The 18828-nt window shown below is 45.6% G+C and overlaps 2 protein-coding genes across 2 annotated transcripts in view; both read left to right on the top strand.

Moving 5' to 3' along the window:
- Nucleotides 1-6267, top strand: part of LOC308296560 (serine protease HTRA1A-like) — a 40030-nt gene extending 33763 nt beyond the window's left edge. Inside the window, exons 4-9 of the mRNA XM_080739855.1 lie at nt 313-507; nt 1111-1143; nt 1300-1414; nt 2700-2757; nt 3211-3306; nt 5551-6267. Coding sequence (XP_080595981.1) covers nt 313-507; nt 1111-1143; nt 1300-1414; nt 2700-2757; nt 3211-3306; nt 5551-5719 — 666 coding nt within the window. The 3' untranslated portion in view covers nt 5720-6267. The remainder of the gene's footprint in view (nt 1-312; nt 508-1110; nt 1144-1299; nt 1415-2699; nt 2758-3210; nt 3307-5550) is intronic.
- Nucleotides 6268-11852: 5585 nt separating this feature from the next.
- wapla (WAPL cohesin release factor a) overlaps nt 11853-18828 on the top strand; it is a 30068-nt gene continuing 23092 nt past the window's right edge. The window contains exons 1-5 of the mRNA XM_080739854.1: nt 11853-11889; nt 14235-14606; nt 15863-16697; nt 17157-17467; nt 18636-18733. Coding sequence (XP_080595980.1) covers nt 14261-14606; nt 15863-16697; nt 17157-17467; nt 18636-18733 — 1590 coding nt within the window. The 5' untranslated portion in view covers nt 11853-11889; nt 14235-14260. The remainder of the gene's footprint in view (nt 11890-14234; nt 14607-15862; nt 16698-17156; nt 17468-18635; nt 18734-18828) is intronic.

The raw sequence follows: 18828 nt of genomic DNA on the forward strand, positions 1-18828 counted from the left end.
ACCTCCGCATGTTACAATGGATACGACATAGGCATTGCCACATGGGCATTGATGCCTGGTGGCATCACCGGTTCGATTCCCGATCCAGACGACCTTTGCCGCATGTCACTCCCTGTCTCTCCCCCCATTTCCTGTCAGTCTACTGTCCTGGCAATAAAGGCATAAAAGCCCCAAAACAAATCTTACAAAAAAGAAAGAATCTAAAGGAATTGTAACTAAAGTATAAAACAAACAAAACATAAGTAATATCAACACATCTCTAGAATGTGTTCCAGCTAACTGTGTCCCCACTGTGCTTCCTCCTGGGTCCAGACAAAGCTTCCTGTGCTGATGCTGGGCCGTTCGGCAGACCTGAGGCCAGGGGAGTTTGTTGTTGCCATTGGCAGCCCGTTCTCCCTCCAGAACACGGTTACCACAGGGATCGTCAGCACCACCCAGCGAGGCGGCAAGGAGCTGGGCCTGCGTAACTCCGACATGGACTACATCCAGACGGACGCCATCATCAATGTATGTGAATCAGGGGCGTCACAAGGGGGTCGGGGAGGTGGGGCTGAGTTACTAGGGCCCAAGGTGGAGGGGCCTTAATTATTTTATACTTAAGCCATTGAAAAATACCAGATATACAAGCTCACAGCGCGCGGCACCAAGTGCCGCGCTGCGAGCTTGTAGAGCTGCTATTTTTGAAAAGTCGTGAAAATGTGTGCAAATCTTTGTAACTCAAATTTTGCTTCTGGGGAGTCCCTGGAACTAAATATTTTGAGATGGGGGTCCGTGGCCAAATACATATAATTTTGGGGGTCCTTCACATGAAAAGGTTTGAGCATCACTGACATAGAAACATAGGTTTTTCTAAAAACCTTTGAAGGATTTGAAATATTCAATCCATAATAAAGACTTGCACAAATTTCACGATTTAAAAAAAATAGCAGATCTACAAGCTCGCAGCGCGGCACTCTGTGCTGCGCTGTGAGCTTGTATATCAGCTATTTTTCAATAGTTAAAGTACCCAGGGCCCCGAATTTGGTGCGACAGCCCTGATGTGAATATGAGGGTTCAGAGCACATGATTAACTAACACAATATTCAATGCAGTCTCTGTTTTCTTTTATAGTATGGAAACTCAGGAGGGCCGTTGGTCAATCTGGTAAGAAACCGTTTTTATTTAATTGTCAGTCAAGGAAGCATTTTTATTTATTTATTTTGACAATGTTGCTGTAACTTCATAATAATCAGTGATGATGATAATTAGCCCCTCCTTTGAGGTATAGTCTACCAGACATTAAGTTGAGCTGTCTTTCAGGATGGCGACGTGATCGGGATCAACACGTTGAAAGTGACGGCAGGCATCTCATTCGCCATCCCCTCAGACAAGATCCGTCAGTTCCTGGCAGAGTCCTATGAGCGGTTGTCCAGAGGTATAAAAGCTGTCATCCTGCATTGGTTTATTGCCTTTATTTATTTATTTTTTCTCCAGAAAAGCCCTGCTTCAGTTCACAGACAAACATACAGGTACATTAAAACCTGGAAACTGTCCCAGTACAAACCGCAGTCTAAGTGCTGTATGAAGTAAGTAAGATAAATGGCTGACATGTGAACAATATGGATCTTTACCTGACATGACCTCAAAGGTTTGAAATTGCAAATGCACAGATTCCAACATAATGTCTAGTTATTGTTTTTCTTTGTTTCATTGTTACTGCCGCCGCTTATACCCTGCACCTGGCCAAGACTTTGAGGTGGTTTCACATACTTTGATACGGGTTTTGTGAGGTTGAAAATTTAACATTCTTGGATTATGAAATGAGCAGAAAACAAGGCTATCAAATGAACGAACACACACACACGCACGCACGCACGCACGCACGCACGCACGCACGCACGCACGCACACACACACACACACACACACACACACACACACACACACAAAATTATAAGCTTTCGTTACTTTGAGCGTGTACACAGTCACAGAGCGAGAGAAAGTGCCCAGGGCATGATTTGAACATTCTCAAACAATGTTCCTATGGATGTTTGTGTTGGGTTATTCACTCTACAATGAGACAAACTGCTCCACAGTCTATTGAGTGATCCAAACAAAGTAATATTTTTACCCCCGTAATGTGGTACAAAACTCCCATTTAGAATATTATGGTGGGGTAGCCCCAACTACTTCATTCTGTGAATGAAGGAAATTCAGTCTAGTCAAGACTTTTTTCACAGAGCTCTATTGTGTGGAGGGCAGGCGTAATCCATGACTTACAGTATATGGATTCAAGTCCTGATACCTTTACTAAGACTGTGGAAGGTGAGGGAAGAAATGAATAATTTGAAAGTTACAATCCAGGACTTATTTAAATGTAGGCTATAAGGGATCCCTCCGGCTCTTTAGTAAACAGAAAATGCATTTTCAGGTTGGGATACCAGTTTTATCCAATTGGGAGAGTGAACTCATACAGGATAAACAAGTGAAGAAATTATATCCCCTACTTGCTTACTAGTTTTAGTGTTGCTACTGAGATGTAATGTATTGTATGTATTGTATGTCATGATGATGATGAATTGACTACAATGGACCCCCCAGGGCTTTTTGTGTTATCCTTTTAGCACAATTTCTTTACTGTACTGCCGTACCATTTTCAAACGTGTTATTAAAGTATTCAACCAGTCAATCAATACTTGTTTTCTCTATGTCCATTACCAGGGCGGGGTGCATCTAAGAAGAAGTACATTGGTGTAAGGATGATGACTCTCACTCCAGCGTAAGTTGCACATTTTGTCACTGACTCCACCGAAGCACAGACAAACACAGTCGTACAGAATTCAGCTGTAATGATGGATATCAAATAAAAGTATTGATACGTTTTGTAATATTATAGAGTGATCTTTATTATTATTAGTATTATTATGTTACCTGACATTGAAGTCTCAGGCTTGTCTCAGATTTTCTTACATGCTGCCACTTATATTGGTGAAACGGTACAGACATAAACTCAGCCAATTAGTGAAGCAGAGGTCGGGTTAGATTATCACCATTACTGCTGAAGTCACGCATAAAAACTATTGACTGAAATGTCATCATCACTGATCCTTCATGGACTATTAACATTTGACAGTACTGACCTATTTGCCTTGATCGATGACTGGAATAATCACTGCTTGGCCACACCATGCTTCATAGTACGCTGCCCACTGACCATTTCCCTGTCTCTTAGGTTAGCCAAGGAGCTGAAGAGTAGACACCGAGACTTCCCTGACGTCACATCTGGAGCCTACGTAATGGAAGTCATTGCCAAGACGCCAGCTGCAGTGTAAGGACAACTTTTCTGCCTGTGTCGGGCCAAAAGTGTGGCTTCAATACAAACTTAACTTGGTCGGAAACGTCGCAGATTTCTGTGGACCGTGGCGACAGGTTTACCGCTCTCTCTTCTTGGGCCACGGGATATTGTGTTTGGCGCGTTGCACTGTACACATGTATTGAATTTATATACAAGACACTCACTCAACACCCCTACTCTGCTCTGTTCTCCTGTGCGCACTCACACGGCATATGCACATATATTTCACGGTCTCTTTTGTTCCAGTAGTTCCCTCATCTCTTGTGTGTGTGCACTTCCTGCACACACGCAAACATACACACATACGCACACACATTCGCACAGGTTTATACAACTGTCATAGCGAAACAGAAATTCACAGCTCACTCCAGCATGCCTGCTGACCCTCTAAGAATCCCCGATTCCCCACAACCCCAGCCCCCCCAGCCCGATGCAATCAACCACCACCACAACTCCAGCAGAGTGTGGCTAGAAAGATGCTGAGCTCAGCTATTTCCTCCAGCCCTCATACAGGGAGGCAACTAGCTTCTCTGTGGTTTTCCTGGGCCTACTTTACCCAGCCCTTGCGAGCATGGTCTCCAGTGAAGGGCCTACAGGCCTTGTCTGGACTCTACTTAGTGTTTAAGTCACAGACGTTTATGGACGATTACATTTCTGTGGTTCTCTTTACATTGTGTTGCCTGAGGTTGTTTTGATCTCATGCTGTTAGGCTATTACTGTATGTTAGTCCTGGCCCTGGCAAGTATAGATTGGCCCCAATGTAGAAAAGAGGGTCCTGTGTCCCACGCACTGGAGGTGTGGGCATTAGTCATGCTTGCCTATTAAATGACACGTAGTTGGTGAGCGCTATGAAGAGAATGTGGAACTGTGGTCGTGTTAAAGGAGAGCGAGGCAGGAAAAGGTGTGGTGGCCTCATTTGGCATGTGTCTGTGATTAAGTACTTGTTGTGTTTGGAGTCAGGCTTTGATATCACTTCTGGTAACCAGCCTTAGTCCTGCTGTGATGTAGACTTTACTAGCCTTCTATTTTGAGTGTGTCTTTGCTCAGAGTCTTGTATGTTTCCCAGCCTGCCCTTTCTCTGCTCTCATTCAGTCATAATTGTGGTCAGTTTCCACCCAATCCTTTTTTTCTCTCTCTTTATGAAAGAGATTTCATATGAATGTATTCAGATCTGTTTCTGATTAAATGGAGGCCCCACAATGCTTACACTGAATATTGACACATTCCTATATTTATTCCCTACACTGAAAAGTCCTGAATGTTATAATTCTGGCTGTGTACAAATGTAACCAAATGGACCATATGTGGATGGTCTATTTGGTTGCATTTGTACACTCTCAGAGTTAGATAAATGAACACTATTCTTTTTACATCCTTTTTCTTTTTTTGAAGAACTATAGTTTAGATGTACAATGTACAATATATACATACACTTGGACAGACAAGAAATGTTTGATTTGTTTTATTGATTTGTTATTATTCAACCTTTTAATTCCATGAATTATGATGTAACAAACATCAGCTAGGTTAAAAAATATCTAAAGCCCTTTGATCCCATTTCCTACTCTTTTTTTCTTTCTCTAAGATATCATTACACTGCAAATATACAGGGTTGTTCTCAACTAAAGAAATGATTAGTCAATTCATATTTACAATTTCAGTCCATACCTGCTTTACACTGATGCAGGTAACCCTATGTATGTACTCAAATGGTAAATATCAAATGTTTGTACTAGTGAAACAGTCTGCCTTGACTAATTTAAAACTTGAAAATGCATTGAGGTGGATGGTTTTATGTAACTCATCTTAGAAAGAAAAAGTCAAATTCATGCCTTTTGTGTATGTGTTTCAAGTTTCTACCCTCAGTATCGCTCTCTGGAAATATATGTTGCCCACCCCTGGCTATAGGCAATAGAAAGTTAAATACTGGCAGAATTAAAGGGTTGTGTCACTGTCAAGAGTTTACAAGATGGAAAAGAAAAAAAAAAGACTAATAAACTAACAAAGTCTTGGTTGACTAGACCAAACAGACCGATTAACCACTTGAAACCGAGCAGTGTTAATTCAACTTTGAGAGTGTACAAATGGACCCAGTACATTAAGGTCCATTTGTACACTCTCAGCGTTACAGTATATTAACATCGAGGATTTGACTGTGGATGCTGTTTCTTATTCTTATTACTCACCCATGATTCCTTGTCCTCGTCTCCCTTCCAGTGGCGGCCTAAAAGAGCATGACGTCATCATCTCCATCAATGGTCAGAGGATATCTTCGGCGACAGATGTCAGCACCACCATCAAAAGTGGTGCTACACTTCGAGTGGTGGTGCGCCGGGGGAACGAGGACGCCATTCTCACTATCGTCCCCATGGAGATTGACCCTTGACCCTACCCCAAATATGACGCATTTGCGGGAGCTAATTTGTTTTTCTCATCACCAATGGACCTTATAAGGGTGTGGCTGTGTGGGGTAGGGGGCACGGTGCTCTAATGTGACTCCTAACGCGACGCCATGATGAGTGGCCCTGCAGCCAACGGCGCCATGCATGCCAGTAAAGTTCTGGCTTTGCCTTGAAAGAAATGACTGTAAAGGTACTCTATTGCAGAGGTGAAGTTTCTAATCCATGTGTATTTACGGTTTTATTCTCATATGCCTTGATCAAAGCTACTACTGTTTACCAATTAACATAAAAAGACGGTTATTGGCATAATGTTCCCGTTTAACTTTTTGTTTTGAGTTGTGTTGAGTTTTGATGCAGACCTTTGCTTGGTGAGACCTTTCGCGGCTCTGTTAAAATAACCAAAAGGGTTCTCTGAGCACATCTGATTTGTATATTTTTTATTCCCCTTTTTTATTTCAAGTACTGTAGTTTTTCACGTGTTTTGATGATTATGTGTTCTGTACTGAGAACCAAATAAAGGGGTTTCTTTTTGATTTAAACTCTCTTTACTTGCTTTCTCATTTTCATCTACCATCATCACTCTCTCACATACCCTCACATACACACAGAGAGGCACATGTCAACACAAACTTCCTGTATGTGCCCACATGTAACAACACATATGTGCACTCATGCATGCATGCACACCCGCACGCGCGCACACACACGCACGCACGCACGCACGCACGCACACACACACACACACACACACAGAAATGGACTGCACCGACATTGACGATTACAATATTTGCTTTGCATGTGCATAGTATTTGCTTAGCCATGCTCACAGGCACGAGGGGGACATAAAGTCAATTGGGATCTGGTTTGAATTAGGTTTTATTGCCTTCATACGGGTTTGATAGTGGCCTGGTGTGCTTGTTGGGCCAGAGGCCCTCCATGCTGACCTCAGAGACAGGAAAACGGGCCAAACGATGATCTGATCCAGGATATGGAGGCCACAGACGAGGGCTTTGCATGAACGCACAATGAAGTCTCAGTCCAGGATTATGTTGATCATATACATTTGGTATAAATTGGCAATGATTTTTGAAAACTTGGAGATGACGGTTATTATTCTTCTGTTCTTCATATTTTTATAAACTTTGAATGGCCTCATAAATCACACGACTGTTTTACCCTACGAACAAAGTGTAAATAGACCTTAGTTTACGATAATATACTTGTTTGGCCTCCAAATTAAGAAAAAGTCTCTAATCCCATGTTTTGTTGTCCAATGCTGAAGCTACCCTTAATTTTACATTTGAATTACAATGTTACGGGGCCTTGAGTTACCACTGGTCATTCATTCCCAGTCTCCTACTCATTTCCATACATCACATGATAGTTGTATAATAGCATATAGTTTCCTGCCACTGTGCTAAATAGCCCACAGGCATGCACTATAATCACATGTGACTACATGCAGCAGGCCTACCAGACATGAACATCTTTATTTTGTCTTCTGTCAACAGAACATGATCACATAAGTGCTGTATATTTAACTGACAAATATGTATACCTTTCCTCTCACAGTCAATCAAAGGTCTTGTATACAGTCTTCCATCTCACACTGAAAACTGATATTATATGCTCGTTCAAGAGCTATTTTTACTGTTACTGCCATCTCATGGTTCTTCTCCCACATTGCAGACTGACACCTCTACACTGTAAAACCCTGAGTCATCATTTAACTCTGAGAGTACTCAAATGGGTTACATTTGTACACTCTCAGAGTTACAGATGGATAAAGGAACACAGGTGATTATACTGTGTGTACACAGCTCCATTCAGAAACATTGCCATTCAGAAGATTGACTTCCATTATTCTAAATGAAGGTGTCACCTAAACCTAACCTAAACCCTAACCCTAACCTCAGTGGGGGTATTTCTGAATGGGGATGTTTCTAAGTGGGGGTGTTTCTGAATGGAGGTCTGCCTTCGTGTGTACCTTGCCTCATATAGGCTACATTAAAAGGAAAAATATGTAGGCACTACTTCACTTTTACTACAGATTTGTATGTCCTCAATTGCAAAGATCTCCCAATGTCATAGGCTATGTTCCAGTTTTTATTTTTTATGAAGGATAGGGGAAAACAAAATGTTACAGCCAACTGACGCAAAGACACCCAAAGACACACACTTGATGATGTGATTCTCAGTGTGAGAGTACTTGTGTAGCAGTGGATTCAGCTGTGAGGCCCAAAGTGTTATTAATGAAATCATAGAGGCCAGAGTGCCAAGCCCTGTGCCCCGAACCATCAGTCATCTAGGGCATGACAGGATTACCTCATCGCCCCTATAAGTCTTGGATTCACCATCTCTCTGTGAGCCCAATTAATGCTGATGCCAGCATGTGTTTTATGTGTGCATATATTGTAGGCTGACAAGATGGATTGCATGTGTTTCAACATGAAGGCTGGAATGCTTCTCATAGTGGGAATATCAATATAGAACAATTTGCCAGAAAGCTTTAGCCATCTGTTATTATTCGCTGATGTCCAGCTGCAGGCATGGACCAATCAACTCTATTCTGAGAAGCATAATAAATATGCACTTACAATATGGGCTTGATGTGATAGTGTTGGCATCATGCCATTATAGAAATGTCAACAATTCATATAACTTGGAATCCAAAAAGAATGTAGACAGTTTCAAATGATCCCCATAAGTTGCATTGTCTTGTCCTGACTGTAGCCAGAATAAGGGACTTCATAGTGACTTGTCTGCTTTTCTTTTGATAAAGTGAATAATTCTTCCCTGAGAAGTAATTTAAAACAATAATAACAAGAATGAATGTTATATATTTTTTTTTTTTGAACAAAGAATGTTATATTTTTAACAAACCTAACTGTTTTCAAATCTAAATATAGGCCTCTACCAAATGGTTGCAACGTCGCTTCATGGTAAAAGCGTGCTTTCAAGAATGTACATAAATACCGGTAGTCATAGATGTACAGTATAGGACTGCAGAGCAAATGTATCAAAATACAATTTACAAATAAAAATGTAGCTGCCAGCAATACAGAGGTCAAGGAATGCAATATGTAAAACCCATGTAATAGAAACAGAATAGATTGAGCTTGAGAGAAAGAAGCCCATGACAAATGATCATTCTAAACAGTTGTGGATATTCTGTATTGTGTTGCTTATTAGGCTAATTTGATGACAGAGAGGCTTGAAATGCTGGAATGAGTAGCCTATAGTTGATATGTATGTCTACTAGTAGGCCTATGAGATGGCCAGCCATTTCAATGTTGATACAGACTACTATACAAGTAGCTATATATACATAATAATGCACTCCAATGACAACATCTGTCCCCCAGAGCAGTGCCAATAGTTATTGATGACAAAGTGTCCTCTGTTTGGGAGATAACATCCTATTACTCTAGTTTGAAAATGCAGCCGAACAGCCAAAGCTTCTGTCTCACTGGCCCTGGTATGGGCCTTTCAAACAGTGTCCCTTGATATTGCCAAGAAGCATTGTGGTGCAGCTCAATTGCCATCATCACTTTTTCCAGTGTTTTCTTTCTTTCTTTCTTTTTCTGGGGTTTGAGGGGACAGTTGGACAGTTGGGGGACAGTTGGAAAACATTTCATACATAGTTGCGCGCCGGGGTCGTGCACTGAATGGCCTATATCTACAAGCTGAGCTTGAAGATCAGCTTGTATTTGTATTTTCAGTGCGCGACACCGCCGGCGCCGCACAACCTAGTATAAATAGACGAGTAAAGCCTTCAACAGCCATCAGTTTCTTGGCACAAGTTCAAGTCGAGCACGACACGGTCCTTTAGTGCCCCCTATCGTCTGTTTTGGTTTGAAATGTGTACCCATTCACAGTCAAGTTTACTGATGCGCCTCGTCCAAACTGCTTGTCACAGGGAAACATCCCTCTCGCCGATTGGCCGCTTCTCGTCTCAAGTGGGTTTGGCTGCAGACCACAGCAGATAAGGGGCGGATTGTGTGAGGGATGCTATTGGATAGTATGTTAGGGGGCGGATTGTGTGAGGGATGCTATTGGATAGTATGAGAATGACTCAATCCGCCCCCTGGAATCTCAATCCACCCCCTATGACGTTGCACGGACGGGGCACCCTCCTGATGGAGGAAGTTCCCACTTTGCTCTGGAGAGTTTTTCAAAGGAGGGAGGGGGGGAGAGAGCCAGGGAGCCTGGAGCTCGGAGCTCCAGGGCCCAGGGGCCGGCCCCTCGCCGCTCGAGGCCGACCTGGGGGGCACTCTCGGTGGGGCAGGCCGGCGACGGCGCTGCCCCCCCGGCCCTGGAGCTCCGGAGGTGGTCGAGTATGCTGGTGCTGGGCGGAAAGTGGCCCAGATGGGTGTCTCTACTCGGGTTTGGGATGCAAAAGGTGGTCCCTGGTTCTCTGGAGGTCCCGGGGACCCCCTGAGCTTGTCTCCCCTGCCCCTGCCTTTTAGTGTTAGTCAGTGCTTAAAGTGGGCACTGAGCCAGGGAGCCTGGAGCTCGGAGCTCCAGAGCACCAGGGCCGACCCTCCACACCCTCTAGGCCGACTAGGGGCTCCCTCCTCGGCCACACTCCACCCAGCGCCGGCCTCTATACCAGCAAGCTCCATGGGGACCTGTGGATATTCTGGACTTAGAAAAAATCTCGCATCTATAGCAGATACCCAAGCTCGCCAAACGCTTTAGGCTCCTATTCAACCGCCCTTTGGGCCTCGCGCTCGAGCCTGGTACCGTCGGAACCGGCTCGCCGCCCCGCACACGATGGTGCCATCGCGGACCCCCGCGGACCCCCAGGGCCGGCGCCAGGCCCCGAAAACCGGGCCTGGCGACCTCCAGGGACCACCGGGGACCACCAGCGGCGGTCCCCGGTGGTCCCTGGCGGGCCTCCGAGCACCGCCGCCCGGGGACCCCCTCCAGGGACCCCCCGGGCCCACCAGCCGTTTTTCTTCTAAGTCCAGCAGGACTCAGAAGAAAAACGGCTTATCAGTTTTTCTTCTAAGTCCAGCAGGACTCTGAAACATTTCCCTCACCAGACTTCCGCCCCGTCCGTGCAACGTCATAGGGGGTGGATTGAGATTCCAGGGGGCGGATTGAGTCATTCTCATACTATCCAATAGCATCCCTCACACAATCCGCCCCCCTAATCTGTGGTCTGCAGCCAGACATGTCTCTCTCGTCTCGCCGAACGACGTTAAAAAAAAGTGTTGGCAGCAAAGGAAGAGGGAGGGGAAATTTTAATGGCCGCCGGTGCCACTACAAAAAGCAAAAAGTACGCATTATCGGCAAAATTGAGACTACGCTGACCAAGAATACGTTTACAGCACCATTCTCCACCCACTGGTGTTCTTTGTGGATTACGCTCTGGTCAGTAAAGTGTGTGTAGTGGCGTTTTCCCACCTAATTGGACGGACTTTATCCGCTTGATTCGTATCGCGAGCAGGATTGAAGCTCACGGCCAGGCCTATAGCCGGTAGTCGGCAGGCTGGAGTAAAAAGGCACCAAGGTCACGACGGCAACGTCACAAACACGCTGAATGGTTTTAAGTTTGTCGTTTTCTTGGTACACAAAATGCAGACAATGTAGATTTAGTGATTACACTGACACACACACACACACACACACACACACACACACATCCTATATTTATTTTCATTTTATTATTATTTTATTGGGGTCCCACTGACTGCCAGCTAAAATAAATGATAGTTAGGAACCAAATCTCGGAGAGTGTAGGCCTACAAAAATGTGTTACAAACATTGAGTGTACGTTTACAATATAAACTGGGGTCTCAGAGATAGAAAATAACATTACATAAATCAAATCTCGGAGAGTGTACAAAAATGTGTTACAAACATTGAGTGTACGTTTACAATATAAACTGGGGTCTCAGAGATAGAAATAACATTACATAAATTATGTCATGTCATGATGTCAAACTGGGGTCCTTGAAATTAAAATGTTTGAGAAACAAAACAAACAAAAATGCACACAATCAGCAAGGGCCCCATGCATGCTATTTTTGAATCACTTCCGTATGACGCTGACGTGACATCACTTACGCATCCTTGGTACATCTTGCATGATTCTAGCTAGTAACTAACGTTAGAGAGAAACAGGCGGTTGTTCATCTGAGTTGAGGTGAGTGTGTTGTTGCTGTTCCTGCTCACAGCCTATTTGTATGATTTAAGGCTTCTCCCCCGGTCAATAAGCACATTGACTCGCTGAATTAGTGGTTTGCAACGCTGAAGTGTTTCAGCTGGTGGGTGCAGTTATAGTGTGAAATCTGATCTAACGTTAGCTTTAGCTTAGCCGTGTCCGTGCTAACAGCTTCATATGAGCGGAACTTTAACAGTCAACAGAAGGCCTATAGCTAGAGTTAGCTAACAGGGTTTAGTTAGCAGGTCTTGTGTATCGTTGTTGGCAAACGTCAAACTTTAAGTTAAGCTAGCTCAAGTTGGCTTATTGGGTGGTGTTTCGCCCCCGATCCATGGGAGACATGTCTGGCTGCAGACCACAGATTAGGGGGGCGGATTGTGTGAGGGATGCTATTGGATAGTATGAGAATGACTCAATCCGCCCCCTGGAATCTCAATCCACCCCCTATGACGTTGCACGGACGGGGCGGAAGTCTGGTGAGGGAAATGTTTCAGAGTCCTGCTGGACTTAGAAGAAAAACTGATAAGCCGTTTTTCTTCTGAGTCCTGCTGGACTTAGAAGAAAAACGGCTGGTGGGCCCGGGGGGTCCCTGGAGGGGGTCCCCGGGCGGCGGTGCTCGGAGGCCCGCCAGGGACCACCGGGGACCGCCGCTGGTGGTCCCCGGTGGTCCCTGGAGGTCGCCAGGCCCGGTTTTCGGGGCCTGGCGCCGGCCCTGGGGGTCCGCGGGGGTCCGCGATGGCACCATCGTGTGCGGGGCGGCGAGCCGGTTCCGACGGTACCAGGCTCGAGCGCGAGGCCCAAAGGGCGGTTGAATAGGAGCCTAAAGCGTTTGGCGAGCTTGGGTATCTGCTATAGATGCGAGATTTTTTCTAAGTCCAGAATATCCACAGGTCCCCATGGAGCTTGCTGGTATAGAGGCCGGCGCTGGGTGGAGTGTGGCCGAGGAGGGAGCCCCTAGTCGGCCTAGAGGGTGTGGAGGGTCGGCCCTGGTGCTCTGGAGCTCCGAGCTCCAGGCTCCCTGGCTCAGTGCCCACTTTAAGCACTGACTAACACTAAAAGGCAGGGGCAGGGGAGACAAGCTCAGGGGGTCCCCGGGACCTCCAGAGAACCAGGGACCACCTTTTGCATCCCAAACCCGAGTAGAGACACCCATCTGGGCCACTTTCCGCCCAGCACCAGCATACTCGACCACCTCCGGAGCTCCAGGGCCGGGGGGGCAGCGCCGTCGCCGGCCTGCCCCACCGAGAGTGCCCCCCAGGTCGGCCTCGAGCGGCGAGGGGCCGGCCCCTGGGCCCTGGAGCTCCGAGCTCCAGGCTCCCTGGCTCTCTCCCCCCCTCCCTCCTTTGAAAAACTCTCCAGAGCAAAGTGGGAACTTCCTCCATCAGGAGGGTGCCCCGTCCGTGCAACGTCATAGGGGGTGGATTGAGATTCCAGGGGGCGGATTGAGTCATTCTCATACTATCCAATAGCATCCCTCACACAATCCGCCCCCTAACATACTATCCAATAGCATCCCTCACACAATCCGCCCCTTATCTGCTGTGGTCTGCAGCCAAACCCACTTGATCCATGGCGCTATCCGATAACTAGGTCACGATTTCTGTATTGACATGCTATCAGTTTGGCAGGCGAATGTTGGCTAATAACACTCAGTGAGCTAGCACAGTGGTTTTCAACCCTTTTCATGTCAAGGTCTGTTATTTATGCGGCATTTGAGCCACGGACCACCATTTGATGAGATCAAAGCCTCTCAGACCCAAGACTTTGAATATTTTATGGTTGGATAAAGATTTTGTCCACAATTCCATGCTGTATTGATGTTTGTACCATAGGAGAGATAACATTCAAACGTTGGTCACAATATCAACTTCTACATTCTCTTATTGTGTAGAGTTCTTGTAAATTAAGTAATGCAGATATTTAACCATAATTGAACTCTTGAGAGCGTAAAGTGAAACCAAATGGACCCGTTCCTTTTACACACAAGAGTTATAGATCTATAAGGGTCCATTTGGTTACCAACTCCATCATTTAGCTGGGGAACCTGGAACCCCTTAAAAAGACCACTGGTGGTCCCCAGACCACTGGTTGAAAACCACTGAAGCAGCTTGGTGGTACACACACACACACACACACACACACACACACACACACACACACACACACACACACACACACACACACTCTCTCATCCTTTCAGCAGCGGTTGTAATCGTTATACCCTGGTTGAAACTTTGCATTTGATCAATAATAGTTGTCCTTAGCAATCGGCAAGTTATAACATCATGTAAACGTATGGTTTGTGATTCTTTTCTTTCCGACCGCAGGGAATATGTAACTTAAAGCCACTACCATGACATCCAGATTCAGCAAGACGTACAGCCGTAAAGGAGGAGAGGCCAACTCCAAGTTTGATGAGGTTTTCTCCAACAAGAAGCCCACCCTGAGCACCAAATGGGGGGAGACCACCTACAAGGCTCAGCTGGGAGCAAAGAGGCCCCAGCTGAAACCTGACGTTCCCGAGCTTCCCAAGAGGCCCAGGCTGGAGGACAGCGATTGTGATGATGACCCGTTTGGGTTTGACAGTGACGAAGAGTCCAAGACGGTCACGTCTCACAATGTGCCCCAGTCTAAGGCAGACGAAGGAAGTGCCATCAGGACGGCTTCAGTCCCGGCTCCACCACAGGGCACAGCCACAAGTAAGTAGTGGGCAAAAACGAGTAATCACTATGTTTACCAAACTGTAATGGGGGAATGCTATCTGCAAGGGTTTGTTGGGGCTTAATGTTGACAATGTACTGATTCTGTAATATGAGAGTACATACAGCATGTGCATCACAGTGGCAGCAGTTTAGTTGCATTTTTATATGAAAACACATTGACCAGTGACCAACATTTTCTTTAGGTGTTGGTTCAGTAACAGGGGTCTCCTATCTCTCATGCTCTTAAATCGGTTTTCAGGTCGGGATAGCAATTTGATCCAATCAGGATGGAGAACTCAGCCAGGACACAGATTAATCAAGTGTAATTGGAAGTGATTACACAAATTATTTACTATCAGAATATAGTCTTTTAAACTTTTTAACAAAAAAGAAAATGTTTTAAGCAAAAAATATATTTTTTTCCCTTTTTTTGCTTTTTTTTTTTTTTTTTAGATATTTTTGGGTCTTTTTCTGCCTTAATTGATAGTTGTACAGTAGGCTGACAGGAAACTGGGAGAGAGATGGGGGCGTGACACACAGCAAAGGTCGTCAGGATCAGTACTCGAACCCCACTTACCCTACCTTTTAACACATGGGAAGCCAAGGTTTCTAACATTTCTAGCAGTTGTTTCTGCCGCCGTTCACTCACGCTTTATTTTGAAGAGCCTCGGAAGCTTCGTGCGTGTGCACGTGAGTGTCCACTGATGATTGAGGAAGAAAATCCATTTGTTTACAAACCAACTAAAATCCAAACCGCGGCCGACCATCGCGGTAAAGTGTCGCCGTGAAAACAATCAGATCTCTGCTTCCCTGGCGTTCTTTTCACCTCATTCATAGATAAAGCCCTTTTTATGTTTCAGCCTAGAATGGAAATCAATGCAACCAGCTCGCGCCATTTTCTCTCTCTCTCTCTGAGCTACGGGGTGACGTATGGACTAGGATCATTCACAGGGCACGCAGCATGCATGTAGAGCTGTACAAGTTAACCCCTTGTTGTCTCGTTCAGGAACGAGACAACTCCTTTTGGCAGAGTGACTCCTAGTGGCCTTATCTCGTTACTGAACGAGTTTGGCCCCTTGGGTGTTAACAATTACAATTAAAACAGGCTTTACAGCTACTACTACAGTTTGAAGAAGCTGCCGAAGTAGTTAGATGTGAAAGTGGCAAATTCATTTTCCAGTTCATAGTGGTCATCTGTGTACCATTCAGTGAATGTGATAACACTGTGTAATTATTGTCATATTCACCCACAGATAAACAAACGTCTCTACAGAAAATTGTAAAGGACAACCAGACATCGTACAGAAGCACACCGACCACAATGAGCTCCTATATTTCAAAGTCGACCACCTCTGAAGACTGGAACTCGTCGAGGACCCAGCAGCGACTGTCCTCTGCTCTCAGTATGGACTCCAGCATCCTGGGTAACGACTCTAATGTTGAGCCTGGAGGTAGCAGGGACTTCCAGTCCTCCTCGTACGCCCAGGATGGACTCTACACAGAAGGTCTGAAAAGCGCGGAGCAGGAGCCTCCAGCGGAACCTCCCGCTGAGCCTCCTGTGGACAACATCCCTCCTTCCCCGTTCACCCTCAGGACCTCCAACTGCAGGAAGTACCAGCGACCCGGTCGGCCCAACCAAGCCTCCTCTGACACAGCAGACGGCAACAGCCAGCCCCCTGAAGTGGTATCCGCAAACGCCAACAGTGTCTCGGCTGCCGGCGCAAGTAATACTATTGCCAACGCCAGCAACACGGCAGCACAGCCAGCCGCAGCAGCAGCAAAGCCAACCGCAGCAGCAGCACAGCCAGCCGCAGCAGCAAAGCCAGCCGCAGCAGCAAAGCCAGCCGCAGCAGCAAAGCCAGCCGCAGCAGCAAAGCCAGCCGCAGCAGCACCTGCTGTCAAGGGGAGGGGCAGGGTGCGGGACTACACAGTGCTGCACCCGTCTTGCCTGTCGGTATGCAACGTCACCATCCAGGACTCCATGGAGCGCACCATGGACGACCTGGCTGCCCCGGCTCCCGCCACGGACCTCGGAGCGGCGGGCCAGATGAAGAAAAAGTCGGATGCACCGCCGCCCAAAACCGCGCGGTAAATGGTTATGGCACATAGTCTCGCCCTCCTTTGTCATGTTGTTTTGTTGACTAATCTGCTTCATGGTCAAAAAGACGTTTCTGTAATATTGAGGTACATCTGTATTGATAAAGTATTTCGTACATATCTTTTTCAGCTGCAGACATGATCCTTAAGTCATCTTCTTGATGACAGTATTTGTGCTATTTTATATTTCTTTCAATTGCATTTAGAATTGTATAACTGAGTCCCCTTTTTCTAGAGTTTATAGGTAATTGTTGTTTTCCCCATCACTTTGTCAGTAATATGTTATATTGAAGTGGGCATTCCACCCACCGCCTCTGGAGCCATGTGTTTATCTGATGATGGATCATATGCTGCACGTGCCTCCTCTCTCCTCTCTGTCAGTGCCTGATTGACTGGCAGAGTCAATAAACCCTACCCCCCCACCGGTCTCTCTTGTGTCTCCTCTACCAGGTTCCGGCCCACCCAGACCAAGACCAAGAAGGAGACCAAGCTAGAGTTCTTTGGCTTCGAGGACAAGGAGGACCACGAGAGTGAGGAGGGCTCGGAGGGCGGTGCAGCTGTTGGTGGCAGCAGTAGCTACAAAATCAAGTACTTTGGTTTTGACGACCTGAGCGAGAGTGACAGCGACGATGAGAGCAGCCAGGCCAAGGAGAAGAGGAAGGCAAAGAAGGAGGCAGCGGCGGCGCTGGCTGCTCTTGGCAGCGGCGTGGACAGCCCCCAGACCAGCGACTCTCAGGACAGCCAGACCAGCAGCAACACAGGTGTGCAGCTTTCCCTGCCACGTAGCCACGCATGGCACGAGTAAACGATAGCATTTACCATAGAGTTGGTCTTGTCTAAATTAATCGCAGCGATAAATCAAACGAGGAGTAAGCGACTTGTTATTGAGCTGAATTATTGTTATATAGTCCTGGAAATTGGGTTAAATATTCTGGAAAAGTTTTGGAAAAGTTCTGGAAATTAATTGGTAAAAATGTGTGGGAACCTTGTTGATGTCTATCAACTTGCTGTAAGTAGCTCGGCGTCTTTTCTCTATTCTTTTGTCTTGCATCATCGACTACTGGATGTGCACAGCATAGCTCTTTGCATACAGTAATGTTGCTCTCAGAACTGTAGTCCTGCAGTCTGATGAATTTTCTTCAATTAAAATAAGTAGTCTGCCGTCATGATGTTCTCTTTACGGATTCATGGCTTTTAAATGGGCCCAAAAATATTCATATGGCTCTGTTGCACTTAAATATATAATTTGCTCTCCAAATCAGCACTGAAACGCTTGTAGGCTTTTATTTGGTCATAAAGACCTATTTTTATATAAAAGAAACTGTCAAATATTCAGCAAAGTTTTATGGTGCGTACCAAGCAATATCTCCCAGTGCTCCACTGAGAACTATGCCAAAAAAATTATGTTCACCCCCTGATTATCTGAGTTTTTGCCGGACATCTGTTAGCCGTGACCGTTTGCACCAAAGTATATTAAAAGGTAAAGTAATCGGCCATAAAGCTGTGTTTTTGAATTAATGAGGACATGACTGCATACAAGAGACTTGGATTAAACTCTGAGACCTGTGTTGGAGTTGATGAACACATTTGTGATATAGTTTTGCTGTCGATCATGAATTTTCAATTGGTCAATAGTCAGGTAAATAATTGATAGAAAAAAATACAATATTTGGGGGGTGAAGTACTGCTGTAATTTAGCATAATGAACTATATGCTAAATATCGGGGAAGACCTCCATTCAGAAACACTCCCACTTAGAAACATCCCCATTCAGAAATACCCCCACTGAGGTTAGGGTTAAGGTTAGGTTTAGGTGACACCTCCAATTTAGAATAATGGAAGTCAATCTTCTGAATGGCAATGTTTCTGAATGGAGATGTGTAACCGCTAAATATGAGCCAATATAATGACACTGTGGTCTCCGGACAGATGGGTTTGACTTCTCTGAAGACCAGGGCCTCTCAGGGAAGCCTAACGACAAACCCAAGGACGCTGGAACCAAAAAGATCTTCAGTGGACCCAAAAAGGTCTGTGGCTTTGCCAGTGTTTTTGATTGTCTGCCTGTCCTCACTGCCACACATTTCCCCTTTATGGGGCATTAGGAATGTTTTTTTTTGTTGTC

This window comes from Nannobrachium achirus (genome assembly GCF_963921795.1).
Source record: "Nannobrachium achirus genome assembly, chromosome: 13".
Classification (NCBI taxonomy): Eukaryota; Metazoa; Chordata; class Actinopteri; order Myctophiformes; family Myctophidae; genus Nannobrachium; species Nannobrachium achirus.